General features: G+C 45.2%; 1 protein-coding gene across 1 annotated transcript in view; it reads left to right on the top strand.

The window, feature by feature from the left end:
* Positions 1-14,137, top strand: part of FLI1 (Fli-1 proto-oncogene, ETS transcription factor) — a 135,529-nt gene that overhangs the window by 37,078 nt on the left and 84,314 nt on the right. The window contains exon 2 of the mRNA XM_082273547.1: positions 3,999-4,210. Within this exon, the coding sequence (XP_082129673.1) occupies positions 3,999-4,210 (212 nt within the window). The remainder of the gene's footprint in view (positions 1-3,998; positions 4,211-14,137) is intronic.

Raw genomic sequence — 14,137 nt, 5'->3', positions numbered from 1 at the left:
CTACATTCACAACTGAGCGTAGCGTTTTCGGGCGTTTTTTACCACGATTTTACCGCGATTTACAGGCGTTTTTTGTGCAGGCGTTTTTTGATTGAATAGATACCAATGGAAAACGCCTGTAATCTGCCCAAAAAGAAGCTCATGTACTTTTTTGAGCGTTGGGCATTTTGTATACAGCGTCAAAACGCTCAGATGTGAACAGGGGCCATTGAAATGAATAGGATTTGTCTTGTTGCGCGTTTTGAGAGCTGATCCTAGAGCAGAAAAACGCCCCAAAAACGCCCCAAAACGCCTAGATGTGAACGGAGCCTAAAGGTACATTTTTTTGTAATCAAAACTAAGTAATTGCACAGAGCAGGCCACTACCTCCTCTTTGGCAGTCCCCCCCACCAGTGTTGTTTGCTCCTCCAGCTGCTCCCTCAGCAAGTCAGGTGCTAAGAGGGCACCTTGCACTTGTGGTGTGTCCATAGACACACTTAGCGCTGGTAAGCCACACCCCCACTCCCTGGTGACAGGTCTTTGACTAATAGCAGTGGGAGCCAAAGGTATAGGCAGACAGCTGCTACTGAGTGTCTGCAGCAGCCTACCATTGCATCCAAAATCCACTGATTATGTGTGCTTTGCAGGATGAATTATGTAAAATAATTATTAAATGCACATTTTTTTACCTGCAAAATCCCGTGCAACTTTGTTTTTTAAATAAACTTAGCCTTTAAACCTTATTCGAGCTATCCAAAACAAAGAAAATATATATTTACTGTAGATGCACTCTGGGGAAGCTGATACTTGTTGGCTTCTTTGCAAACTGATGTAATTTACATGCAGTGACACAGTTCTCTAATATGTATACCGCTTGCTGTACTTTGCAAGAAATGTAGTTTGCAAGGGAGTTTCCCCAGAGCTTACTGAATGAGGTGAAAGCTGTTCTAGGGGAAGGGGCTTTCTAACAGGGGAGGGGCTTGATGACATCACGACACTAGGTGAACAAGGCACCGTGATAAATATTATCCCAGGCTACTGTTTTGATACTTGCTGTTGGATTTAATCACACATGCTGTTACAATTTGGTGCACTGCAAGCACCTACAGTAGATAACGTGAGAGCACATCCAGTGAAGGATGCACATTTTGCACGGAATGGTGGATCAGTAGAAGAACAATAAGCACGTTCAAACACTGGAGACTGTTTTCTTTTGAGAAGAGATTCACTTTATATTATAATCAATATTAATTAAGGGACTTGATTATTGAGCTTTTATGTAAGATCATTTTTTGTTTTGTGTTTTGAAGATAATTTGTGGACATATTTTTGTGTTGCGCGGCACTAATAGATTTAAATTTATTGCAGGACATTTCTTACCCTAATGTAGTCCTAAAGACAGAAGGGTTTTACCTTCTGTATGCAGCTCCCCCAGCCCCCCCTTATACTCTCCTGATCCCGAACTTGATCCAGTGATGTGCATGAGAGCAAAGGCTCCCTCCGCTCTCTCTCTTCATTGGTTCAGGCACAGCACCTGGAGCCATTGTTAATCACAGCCAGTGAGGAGGGAGTGGGGCAGAATAAATGGACACACAGAGCATGCTATCACTTATTATTATTTTCAATAAAATCTTTTATGGAATAAAAATCCCCAAAAATATCAGATTTAATAAAAAAAGATTTTTTTTTATTTTTTAAATCATTGATTTTATTATCCACCCTGATAAGATATGATAGTAACTGACAATCGTAAGTTAACTATCAACCAACATTAACTTCCCCATGTGTGGCATATTGATGGAATAGGTTGTTGGCTATAGATTGAATGATATTCCTTCTGAAAGAGTTTGATTGAATCTGGAGGAAAAGAGATTTAATCTCCAGATACAGAAATACTTTTTCACAGTTAAAGCTGTGGAAATGTGAAAAAGACTCCTGCAAGAACCAGTTTTAGCAAGCTCAGTAGGAACTGGATTCATTCCTAAATGCACAAAATATACCTGGATATTAACATTTATAGTTAATAACACCAGGGATTGTTAATCCAGGAAATATCCAATTACCTCCTGGGGAATCAGGAAAGAGTTGTTTCCCCCACCAGAGCAAATTGTACAATGCTTCATAAGGCTTTTTTTTTTCCTTCCTCTGGAGCAACAGTGGGTATAGGATTGTTTAAAGCGGAGTTCCACCCAAAAGTGGAACTTCCGCTTTAGGTAGTTCTAACCCCCTGACATGCCACATTTGGAATGTCATTTTTTTGGGGGAGAGCGGATACCTAGTTTTGACAGGTACCCGCTCCCACTCCCGCTCGGAGCGCCGCGGCACCCTGAGCGGAAGTTCTCCTCTCCCCCTCCCTCCCTGCAATCTTCTGGGACATCTCAGAGGTCCCACATGATTGCCGGCCAATCACGACGCGTAGCGCAACTCGCGCATGCGCAGTGCGTACCCAGCGGTGAAGCCGCAAACTGTCACAGCCGGGTGCCCACACCAGTGATGCCAGCGCCGCCGAGCAGAGAGGGAGAAGAGCGAGGCTTCGGGCGGCCGCATCGCTGGACAGGTGAGTGTGTGAGGCTGGAACTCCAATTTAAATTGAAGTTTTCTATTCATTTTTTCTTTGGTTGAACTATATGGATTTTGTGTTTTTTAAACCCAAATAACTATGTAACTATGAAAACAAATTGAACATTTATTGAAGCGTGTATGGCCATCATAAAAGTGGAGAGGTAGCGAATGGTTCCTAAAGAAGTTTTTGAAATCCTATTGCAAAAATGGAAGTCGTTGGGTGAAAACATTGATGGATTAACCATTGTGAACCTTAATAAATAGGCCACTGTACATTTGCCTGGAAGAATAAGACTAGAAAGTGTGATCATGTCTGAGCAAGGGTGGTGGAGTGCGTAAACACTGACTGGGCTTTGAGCGGCATTTGCTAAGCAGCTGAGGTTTTGGTGCTGGCGGTGATCACACTCCAGCGCAGCTCTCCGACACGACTTGTTCTGGTTGTGCTTGTGGATGGAATGTATAACATCATTGAAGCCCAGTGCTCCCAGGGGCCACATAAACAGCCTTTGGGCAAAATCCGCACAAAAGGCCTTGTGTCAGCTTTACGCAATGAAGGCGGGAAGAGAAAGCCAGTTGCAGAAATGGTATTGGCTATCCCCATAACAACATCGCACGCCAACATTAATCTTGTGCAACGTTAGAACTGCATCACGAAGGTTCATACAGCATAATTTGCCATGCGGCAGGACGCACCTTTCATGCTATGTCTCCTTGCCTGAGCTCAGTAATGAATGTTGATTTAAATTTTAAGGGCCTGTGAATGTGAGTGACTGTGAGTAATACAAGGGCAGAGGAAACACTGACATATTACAATGTAATCCATCCCACACACTTCTCCAGAATATTATGCAACAAACACATAACTGCGCTAATGCTAAAAACAATTTACAGCTGGAATCTATTGGGATGGCTAATGCGACTTTGTTTTGCTCACGCATTCAATAAATCAGGGGAAAATGTGTACATATCAAGTGCTACTTTTCTATCCTGGAGAATTGCATCAATTTAATGCAATTTAATAATGTTTGCTTTCAATTTAGATCTAGGTCATTTTTAAAGTAGATGGAAATCCCAGCTAAATGATGTTTCGTTTTCTCTGTGCAAAAACAATTGCCTTTTTTTACTTTTTTTTTCATTACGGTTATAGCTCAGTGCTACCATTTCCTGTATACATGCACTCCGGCAATGGCTGCATGATGGCTTTCCTGATGGTGACAACAGTTGACCATGCCTGTGTAATGTGTGTCAAAATGTCCACTAGTCTCCATTTGGTTGCCCATGTACCAGGATGACAACATAGTAGAGCAATTGGGGGAATTGGGGGACAGAGACCTTCATGGCAGGATCACCAAGGATTAATTTGATGAAAACTGCAGATTTGTTAGGTCTGAAAATGCCTTTTTAAAGCTTATATGAGATTTATAGATTTTTTTTTTTATATACTTTTGTTTCCACAGGAAGCTCTGTCTGTGGTAAGTGACGACCAGTCCCTGTTTGAGCCAGCCTATGGAGCAACCTCACAGCTAACCAAGGCAGAAATGACAGCGTCGGGGAACTCAGACTATGGCCACCCGCCAAAGATTAACTCCCTGGCGCCACCCCAAGAATGGATCGGCCCACCTTTGCGGCTTAATATCAAAAGGGAATATGAACACATGAATGGCTCCAGGTAAGCCAGAGATAAATTCTGCAGCACCAGCAAAGTAAATTGTTGCCAATTTCAACTATTGCTCCATCTCTTTATGCAGCATTGGAGTTCGCATTACATTTATATAATACAAAAGTTATTTACTAAATATTGATGTAATATCTTCAAAGTCCTGAGCTTTTTTTTATTTTTTTTGCAAAGTTGGTAACGGCCACCCTTAGTAGGACTAATGCAGCAAGGTTTATCATTTTAATGAAGCTGTCTGCTGTGATGCATGGTGGGAGAAATTGTAATTAAAATTGTGGCCTACTGGTCTTTGGACTGTTAACACCAGTGCAGTGATAACCCCACTTTGAGTCTCTTTCCTCCTGATAAATTTGTACTCTTTCACTGAAAGGAAAGATTTTATGTTTATTGATTTAGCCTAGCTTATTTGAGAACAATATTCTGCTTTCCTGTTAGAGCGGGGTTCTGCTATAATACATCAGGCAGACATAGAACACCAATAGCTGCATATAAAGTCAGATTACAAGCTCTACTGTTGCTGATTCAGTCACTGTCACTTCAGGTCCTGCCTTCCTTGGGTGCTTGTGCAAAATTGTTAATGTCCTTTGTTAAACCAACAGATGCAGTTGTCTCACACACACGACCTATTTGGCTCCGGATGCTTAAACTGCATTTCTGGTGCATCCAATGTTGAAGTATTGTAAAGGTCCAGCCAACACTTTTCACTCCAGGTGTGGATGCGTTGGGAAGGATTAGGACCACTGTTGGGTTTTTACTGCTATCTGAGGCTCCGTGATTTCCCCTCATTTCCTGCCCTGCTGACAGTGTTTTACTAGATGGGAAATAAGACAAAACCTGTAAAAGAGACACAATCAGAAAAAAAAAAAATGCTATCTTTAGTAGAATAGGAGAAGGCTGAAATAATTAGAAATCATTGGGACTCATCGCAAATGTTGATGGGGTCCCCTGGTTGTCTCTATAGCAGGTTGCAGTGTCAACTGTGACCATACAGTGGGTATATAAAATAATCACCCCCCCTTTAAAAATAATATTGTTGCTTTGCAGCCTGAAATGACACACAGTTTTTGTTTTAGGCTACGTTTCCACTATTGCGGCTACAAAGTTGCGCTACTTCTAGCGCGACTTTGTAGTGTGACTTGTTTGCGGCTACTTCTGGGGACTTCAGTGCGACCTTCCTTCTATGAGGGACAAGTCGCACTGAAGTCGGTCCAAAAGTAGTGCAAAAACTATTTTTCAAGTCGCAGCAGTTAGAATGGGCCAAATTGAAATTAATGGCTTTTGACTTGCTGTGCGACTTGACATGTGTCAAGTCGCACAACAAGTCGCAATAGTGGAAACGGAGCCTTATCCAGCTGTATTTACTTATGGACTTGGAAAAAGGATCCCCCCTCCCAAAAAATGACTTGAAAACTCAATCAGGTGTAGCTAATCTCCTTCTCAATGGCACACAAAGCCATTTGACTTTCAGCTGTGATCAGCTGTGGTCATTTTGATTAGTTCACCATAAATAGAGCTATTCTTGAGCATTTCAGTCCCTGATAATGCAACTGAAGAAAAACAATCAACTATTGGTGGCAAGGGAAAGAGGAGTAGGGCGCTTCTGTTTTAATTGTTTTTACTGATAATATTCCAGACATTTTATCTTTTGTATCACACAAATCAATCGACTGTATCAAAGCCAAAAATGTACTGTAATGGTTGCCTCTGTACGAGTGATCAGGGAATAAAACTCAATGCAGCATCACCTATGGCAGTCCTAGTTCCTATAAGTCAAGCAAACCTAGCTTACTGGTACATGGCTGCTCTTAGGAATGCATTGTTCAGTGGGCATAAAGTACAGGAGGCTGAAGAAAAGAACAACAAAAGCGTTCCTGCGTTTCCAGGAGTGCAGTTGTCCACAGGGGATGGTTGACAATGGTGTCTTGCAGAAACATGGTCAGCAAACAGGCAAGGGATCAGTCCAAGCAATAGGCAGAAACAGGCAAGAGTTGGTACAAGCGGCAGGCAGAGGCAACACTGGACTGGTGTGGTGGTAAATCAGGAACACTGTTGCTGGCTAACACTAGTCTGGTGACACTGAGGACTATTGTGATAGCAATCAGGAACACTGCTTCTGACTTACACTAAAAATAAAAAATAAAAACAGGAAAGAGCCTCTAAGTGTAGCAGTTTAAAGGTAAAAAAAGGCAATCAGCCAAATGTACACTCACATAAAGGAAGGGATAAAAGGCTCTTAGGTGAGGTTGACGATCCAGCCGACGAAGGGAAAAAGCGTCCAAGCCTGGGGTACACAAAGATCTTCCTGCGCCGGAGTCCCGCCGCCGAGTGTAGTGTGGAAGCTTTAAGTGTCGGCGGGGCACCACAGGACACGGACCGTTTGCGATTTGTTAATTTACTGATCAAGTTGGCTCAGATTGGGTTTTCCCTATATTTACTTATGACAAATCGCATCACGGATTTAATCTGGATCAGAAGATATCCTAAATTAAATTAAAAAGATAGCATTCCTTCTATCTATCTACTATCTATCTATAAAACATCCCCTGAACAAACCATTTTGATGAAACATATCGAATTTGCTACTCTGCAAAAATAACACAAATATATATCTATGAAACATTTCTTCAACGATGAATACATGAACAAACAATTCATTTTAATTATGTTATGGGTTTGTCTACTTTATGTCTATTATCTTTTTTTTTTTAATAAAATTTGTATATTTTTAATATATGCTCTGATGTCAAATTAATCGGCACCTTAAAAATCCCCAGTTTTTTCCCCCCTTGTGGGGTTTACTTTCTTGCTTACTATGATTGGCTCTGTACCATGTGATCACTGTGACCAATCAGAGAGATCACAGTAGTAAGCAATGGCGTCATGGACAACAGCTATTGTTTACTTGTCATGTGATTGCTGTGATTGGACAGCTGATCAGAACATCAATCGGGGGACACAGTGGTCACAGATCACGATGCTGCGCACCCCTTCGGGCATAATTGAGGCGCAGTTCTGGGAGGATATATGGGTACGTCCTCCCAGATCAATACTTGTCCTGTCCAGCCATATATGTACAGTTACCAGAAGGGAAGTGGTAAATAAAGGTACATGAAATATGAAGTGTTAGGGTAGCATAGACTTTACCACTTTCATTTTTCTTAACAGCCTCCCTAATAGAGTTCCCTCTTACCCCAGGCCTCATAGCAGCTGTGTATTGTTACACCACTGTCAGATTTTATTTCTGTCTGTGTCCCTTTCAAAGAATTTCCCCATCACTTCTTGTCTAGAAAAAAGTTTTTAGCTAATGTCATGAACCTCGGGTTCACAAAAGGGCTCAGGACTCTGTCCTTATCCAAAATGCTGGGTGCCATCATATTAGCACTGTCGTGTAGGAGGAAGAGAATTGAGTCACATGCTCCCCCATACCCGGAAGTACTGGGAAATTTTCTAAGAGCCAAACATAGCAGTGGGGGAGCGAGGGGAAGAGGAGTGCATACAGCTGGTAGGGCCAACATTAACCACTTCTAGTCGGGGCAAATTATGACATTTCTCGCATGTATGTTAAAATTAGCATTTTTTCCTAGAAAATTTCTTAGAACCCCCAAATATTATATACACTGTAAAAGCAGAGGCCCTGGAGAATAAAATGGTGGCTGTTGAAATTTTATGTTCCACAATATTTGTGCATCCAATTATCAAGCACAAGTTTTCAGGAAAAAAAAGTACACTTTAATGAATTTTAGTGCACACAAACACGATATTATTATAATAATTTCTGGTAAAAAAATGATATATAAAACTTACGCTGATGGCATGGAAGAGCCCAGGAATGGAGGGGGTGTCCCTTTCGCATCCTGTAAAATTGATTGGCAGTTGTATAGCCACTCGGATCACTTTTACATGCAAGGGCATTATTGGCTGTAAAAAAGTTGTACCAGGATTGTGGCTGGTATAAACACCTGTGGAGGTGGTTAAAGGATACGTTCACTTTCAAAAAATAAATAAATGCACATTATTTTGCAGGTAAAAAAATGTGCATTTGTTTTTTGTTGTTGCCGGAGCCTGAAAAGCATTGCACCAGCGATCAGCAGATTACTAATGCCATGCAGGTCTTCTGCACACTGTCAGTGTATGGGCTTACCCGTACACCCATCTAAAATGAAGTTTTCGATTTTGAGTGGTCATCAGAACAAGAATAGAGGGGAAAATCTTCCATTGAGGACACAAGTTCTGATGACGCAAAGTGACTACTAGGAATTTTCCTCACTTTGGAGGGATTTCCTCTCACTGTTGTTGTTGCTTTGGGTCAGGAAGTGAAGGGAAATCTCCCAAATGGTATACAGATGGCAAACAAATCTGACAGAGGTTATAAACCTCCATTACTCTATTCAAATTGGAAAAAATAAAAATAAATGCAGCCAGTTCTACTTTAACTTGTTGCTTTGTCTGCATGAACAAAAAGACAGACTTGTTTTAAATAAAACAAGTGAAATACAAAAAGCTGTCTTTATATTAGCTTACTGTAGTCCCTGTACAGCAGCACTCAGATTGTGAAAAAAAAAAAAAAAAGAGGGTCAGCACTCTCATCCTATCAGCTTTTACAGTAATCACAGTTTTGCGAAGGATAGCCAACTAAAGTCGGCTATAGATGATTCTATTTTCTTTCCTGCAACCACAGTAAACGCTTGCGCGGAGCTATTGTGTTCTCTCAGCAGGAGGGTGGGTGGAGCTGTCTCGCCGGGAGAACACACAGTGATGTAAAATGATCGATTAACTTAGATACACTCAGCCTGCCCATACATGGTCCAAATCTCTGCAGGGTCCTGCTGAACTGGCCAACGTTTGAACTGTCTATGGCCGGCTTAAGAAAGCACAGTTTATACATCACTGGTGTCAGTTAGTGGAATAGTGCCCCAAGGGCCAGATAAAGGCAAGCAAAGGGCCAGGACAGCAGTTTGGAGACCACTGTTTTAATGGACAAAACAATATAAATCTCAACATTTAAATATTTGTATCTGTAAGAGTAAGGCTCCATGTACGCGGGACGTTAGAAAAAACGTGCTGCAAAGCTGGTTCTGACGCCGGGAAAAAGCAGCTGTTGAACGTGCTTTCAGTAGCTTTTTCCATTTGCGTTATTGCACGTTTGGCCACGTTGCTTTTAGCAGCGTTTTTTCTGCCTCCATTCAAAATCAATGGTTCCCTATGGGAGCCTATTGATTTGAATGGAAGTCGCACCGGATCAGGATGATCCGACTTGCGGCGCGACTTGCGCTGTGAGAATCTTGAGGGGAAACTCCATGCCAAAAATGGGAAAAAAACTGCGTGGGGGTCCCCTCCAGGTTCCAAACCAGGCCCTTCGGGTCTAGTATGGAATTTGAGGGTAGCCCCACGCCGAAAAAACGGCGTGGGGTCCCCCCCAAAATCCATACCAGACCCTTATCCGAGCACGCAGCCCGGTAGGGCAGGAAGGGGGAGGGGACGAGCGAGCGGCCCCACCCCCCCTGGACCATACCAGGCCACATGCCCTCAACATGGGGGAGTGTTGGTGCTTTGGGGCAGGGGGAGCTCTGCACCCCCCACCCCAAAGCACCTTACCCCCTTGTTGATGAGGACAAGGGCCTCATCCCCACAACCCTGGCCGGTGGTTGTGGGGGTCTGCGGGCAGGGTGCTCATCGGAATCTGGAAGCCCCCTTTAACAAGGGGGCCCCCCAGATCCTGGACCCCCTCCCTATGTGAATGGGTATGGGGTACACTGTACCCCTACCCATTCACCCCATAAAAGGCAGTGTATGTAAATAATGACAGGAGACGTTTTGGAAAGTTTATTAAAAATCTTCATCCGGTCTTCAACGCTCTGGTCTTCTCCCTCTCCTGGTCTTCTGCTCGCTCTTTTGCTGTCCGCAAAAGAGGAACTACAAGCAACAGTCGGCTGTGGTTTTCGCACTGGATAATCTAGATCCTTAAGATCTCCCAGCCTGGCCTACGAGCATGAGCAGGTTATAGTCCAGTACTAGGCCTCGCTACGACAGTGCCCCCCGATGGATGGGGACGAGCCTGCGAGTGGATCATCTCGCCAGGACCCAGACGACCTGGAACGCTCCGAGTCACAGCCTCCCCTTGGCTAACAGCACCCCCATCCAGGGTGGGAGGTGATCTGTTTCGGAGTGGTGCCCACCTGGTACTGTGGTATGGCGAGTACATTTGTCCCCCCCACTATCCATGGAGGTCGCGGGGTGGGTGCGAGCCCTTCCCTGGAATGGTCGGACCTTAGGGGCTCCCTTGGTTCCCTGGCACCCCAGAAGCCTAACTGGTGTACCCCATGCTTCCCTCCCCCCCTTGTGGGTTTTCACCATGGGGGGGGCGGTAATAGTGTAGCCAGTTTGCGGCACATATTTGCGGGGATGGATCATCCGGGGGGTCCTTGAATGGGGACCCTTAGTTGCCTTTTGTTTTGGGACCCCTTTTGGGGGGTCCCGAAGACCGCATGGCGTACATGGGGGCTGCCATTTTGCTGTGGTTCATGACCTCTGTGTTCCCATTAGTTTGTATGGGCAGCCATTTTCTAGAATTCCCCATTGAGAACGTATAGCAGCCATTTTCTTGTAGTCCGGAGGCGGGACTGGCATGCAGCACGTTTTTTTTCTATGCTGGAGGCAGAGTTGCTTCCTCCTTCTGTGTTACTTTTGTTTTGACACTGACCAGGACTGCACATTTTTATCTGGAGCTGGTAAAGTTTCTGGGGGTCCCCTGTAGGTTTCCCTCTCCTACTCTGCTATAGTTGGACATTGCTCAGGTGTTTGAGGTCCGCAGTAATAACGGGGAGACCGGGTTTATCCCGGTCTTAAAGGGACAGTGCACATAAAAAATTGTTTTTCTTTGCAAATGGAGTCCCAGGATAAAATTTCACCTGCAGACCCCCTGGAAATGACTGCGGGACCCGGCTCGCAGTTGAAGCCAGAGATTGCAGCTTTTTCTGCAAAGCCGAATGTCAAAAGTGCAGTCGGTTTGTTCTGTTGCTGCTAGCCACAAACGTCCTCTGTCCTCCCTTCCATCTGCAGGATCTTTGGATTCTGACACGGATATGGTTGCCGCAGATGCAGACCACCCTGAGGGTTGGGTGTCTTCACATTCTGACGGTGAAGAGGACATGTCCTCCTCCGCTGTCATGCGAGAAGGCGCCTTGATGGAAAATATGATAGTTTCTGTGCAGGAAACTCTTGAAATGGCTGATGAACCCACAACGTCAGGTACGCAGGTGTCTTTTGGCTCCTGCAAATATCTCAAATTAGGTAAGGTATTCCCTTGTCCTGACTTGTTTCACTCTATTGTGGATGAACAATGGCAATGCATTAAGCACATGCTTGTGGTGCCTAAACATTTTGCACGCCATTATCCCTTTGCAGAGACGGTGAATACCAAGTGGGCTGTACCACCGAAGGTTTATTCCCCGGTGGCCAGGTTGAATAAAGCGACTCTGGTCCCGGTGGAAGAGTCGCTGACCTTTACGGATCCCGTGGATAGATGGGTGGAAGCCTTATCCCACCATGTACATTTGGTAATGGGTCACATGTTAAAAGCTAACATTGTGAACGTTCTCATAGCACAGACTGCTACTGAATGGGTGAAGCTGCTGAAGAGTAACTTGGAAACTACACAGCTTCCCCCTGGTGTTCATGTGTGATACGTCCCTGGACTTGGCCTTATGGTGGCCAGGACGTCAGCAGTAGGGGTTGCTATTAGACGCCTGATATGGCTGAAATGCTGATCAGCTGACCAGGCTTCTAAAAAAGCTGTTGCCGATCTCCCTTTTTCCGGGGAGAAGCTATCTGGATCTGGATCCTCTCTGGATGAGTTGATCAAAGGTATCATGGGGGGTAAGAGCACTAATCTGCCCCAATCCTCTAAAGGTATGGTGCCGCGCCCTAGGCGGGGGCCTTCCTTTACTGCTCATAAACGTCTTTTTCGTGCCTCTGGGTCACAGGAAAAAGGTAAACCATTTCGATCTTCGGGAGGGTCCAAGAAGCCATGGCCAGGTAAGCCCAAGGGCGGCAAATCTGGTCCTGCAGACAAGCCCTCATCTGCATGAAGGGGCGCCTTCACCCGAGTCTCGGGTGGGGGGGGGGGGGAAGTCTTTAATTCTTCCAGGAACCCTGGACTTCCTTAATCCAGGAAAAATGGGTTCCCGAATTGATCTGTTTCGAATACAAAATCGAATTCCGGTCTCATCCACGAGACCGGTTCTTCCCGTCCAATCTTCTATAGTTCCCAGCCAAGTTAGGGGACTTGAGAGGGGCGGTACAGGACTTTCTGTCGCAAGGGGTGATTGTGCCAGTTCCAGCCTCGGAACGCATTCAGGGGTTTTATTCAAACCTGTTAACCGTGCCCAGAAAAGAAGGCAAGGTATGCCCCATTGTAGATCTCAAAGCCCTGAACCGTGTGGGTACAGAGGTTTCAGATGGAGTCCATTCGTACAGTAGTGGCGTCTCTACATCAGGGAGATTTCTTGGCCTCCATAAATATCAAGGATGCATATCTACACATCCCTATGTGCGCTGGACACCAGCGGTTTCTTCGCTTTGCAGTAGCGGAGCAGCATTATCAATTTGTGGTATTACCTTTTGGTCTCGCCTCCACTCCCAGGGTGTTTACTAAGGTTCTGGCTCTGGTGCTAGCATTGTTGCGCCAGAGGGGGGATTGCGGTACTGGGAGGCAGGGTGCTGGGGAAACTCTGTGCCCAGGGTACCTGGATGGTGGGAGAGTCAAAACTTTTGATCAATGTTTTGGAACTCAGAGCGATCAAACTTTGTCTGAGTCATTGGACGACTCACCTACGCGATTGTCCGGTTTGAGTTCAATCAGACAACGCCACAGCTGTGGCTTACATCAATCACCAGGGGGGCACCAGGAGTGTCCTGGCGGCCAAGGAGGTGGCCGAGATTCTGACTTGGGCAGAAAGATTTGTTCCAGCCATCTATGCGGTCCACATCCCAGGTGTAAAAAACTGGCAGGCAGATTACCTGAGTCGTCAGGTAATCAAGGGAGTGGTCCCTACACCAGGAGGTGTTTCACCTACTGTGTGTTCAGTGGGGGACCCCTGAGATCAATCTGTTTGCCTCCTGTCTCAACAAGAAGGTGCAGAGATTCGAAGCCAGCTCTCGAGATCTTCTGGCCGACACCACAGATGCCCTGGTGGCTCCCCGGGATCAGTATCGGCTGATTTATGCATTTCCCCCATTGAAACTTCTGCGCAGGATAGAGGTGGAAAACATTCCGGTCATTCTGGTGGCTCCAGACTGGCCTCGTCGGGCTTGATACGCAGACCTCATACGATTGACCACCGGTACCTCGTGGAGGCTTCCTCTCAGAGAAGATCTGTTGTCTCAAGGTCCGATCTTCCATCCTGCTTTACAGTCGCTGGCTTTAACGGCATGGCCATTGAAAGTCAGGTGTTGAGAAATAGGGGTCTCTCCGAGTCTGTAAGCCCCACTCTCTTGAAGGTTAGGAAGTCATTGCACGTGGAAATCGTACATTTCATGGTGTGAATTGCTGAAAGTGCACCCTCGCTTGTTTTCTATCGCCAGGGTTTTGGCTTTTCTACATTATGGGGTTGAGCAGTGGTTGGTACTAACAATGGCCAAGTTTCGGCTTTGGCTATCTATTTTCAACGCCCATTAGCCACGCACCCCCGTAGCCGGACGTTCATTCAAGGTGTGCACCATTTGGCACCTCCACGGCGATCCCCGTTACCGCCATGGGATCTCAATCTGGTGCTGTCGGTTCTTTAAAAGCCTCCTTTTGAGAAAATTCGGGAGATTTCCCTGCTTGCTTTGTTTCCGAATGTTGCCTATTTGGTAGCGATTACTTCTGCTTGCAGAGTATCTGAATTGGCGACGTTGTCTTGCCGCTCACCTTATCTGGTG

This window comes from Pelophylax lessonae, assembly GCF_965119305.1.
Source record: "Pelophylax lessonae genome assembly, chromosome: 12".
In the NCBI taxonomy this organism is placed as follows: Eukaryota; Metazoa; Chordata; class Amphibia; order Anura; family Ranidae; genus Pelophylax; species Pelophylax lessonae.
Note: the sequence above shows the minus strand (reverse complement) of the source record. Positions and strands in the feature narration are given on the sequence as shown.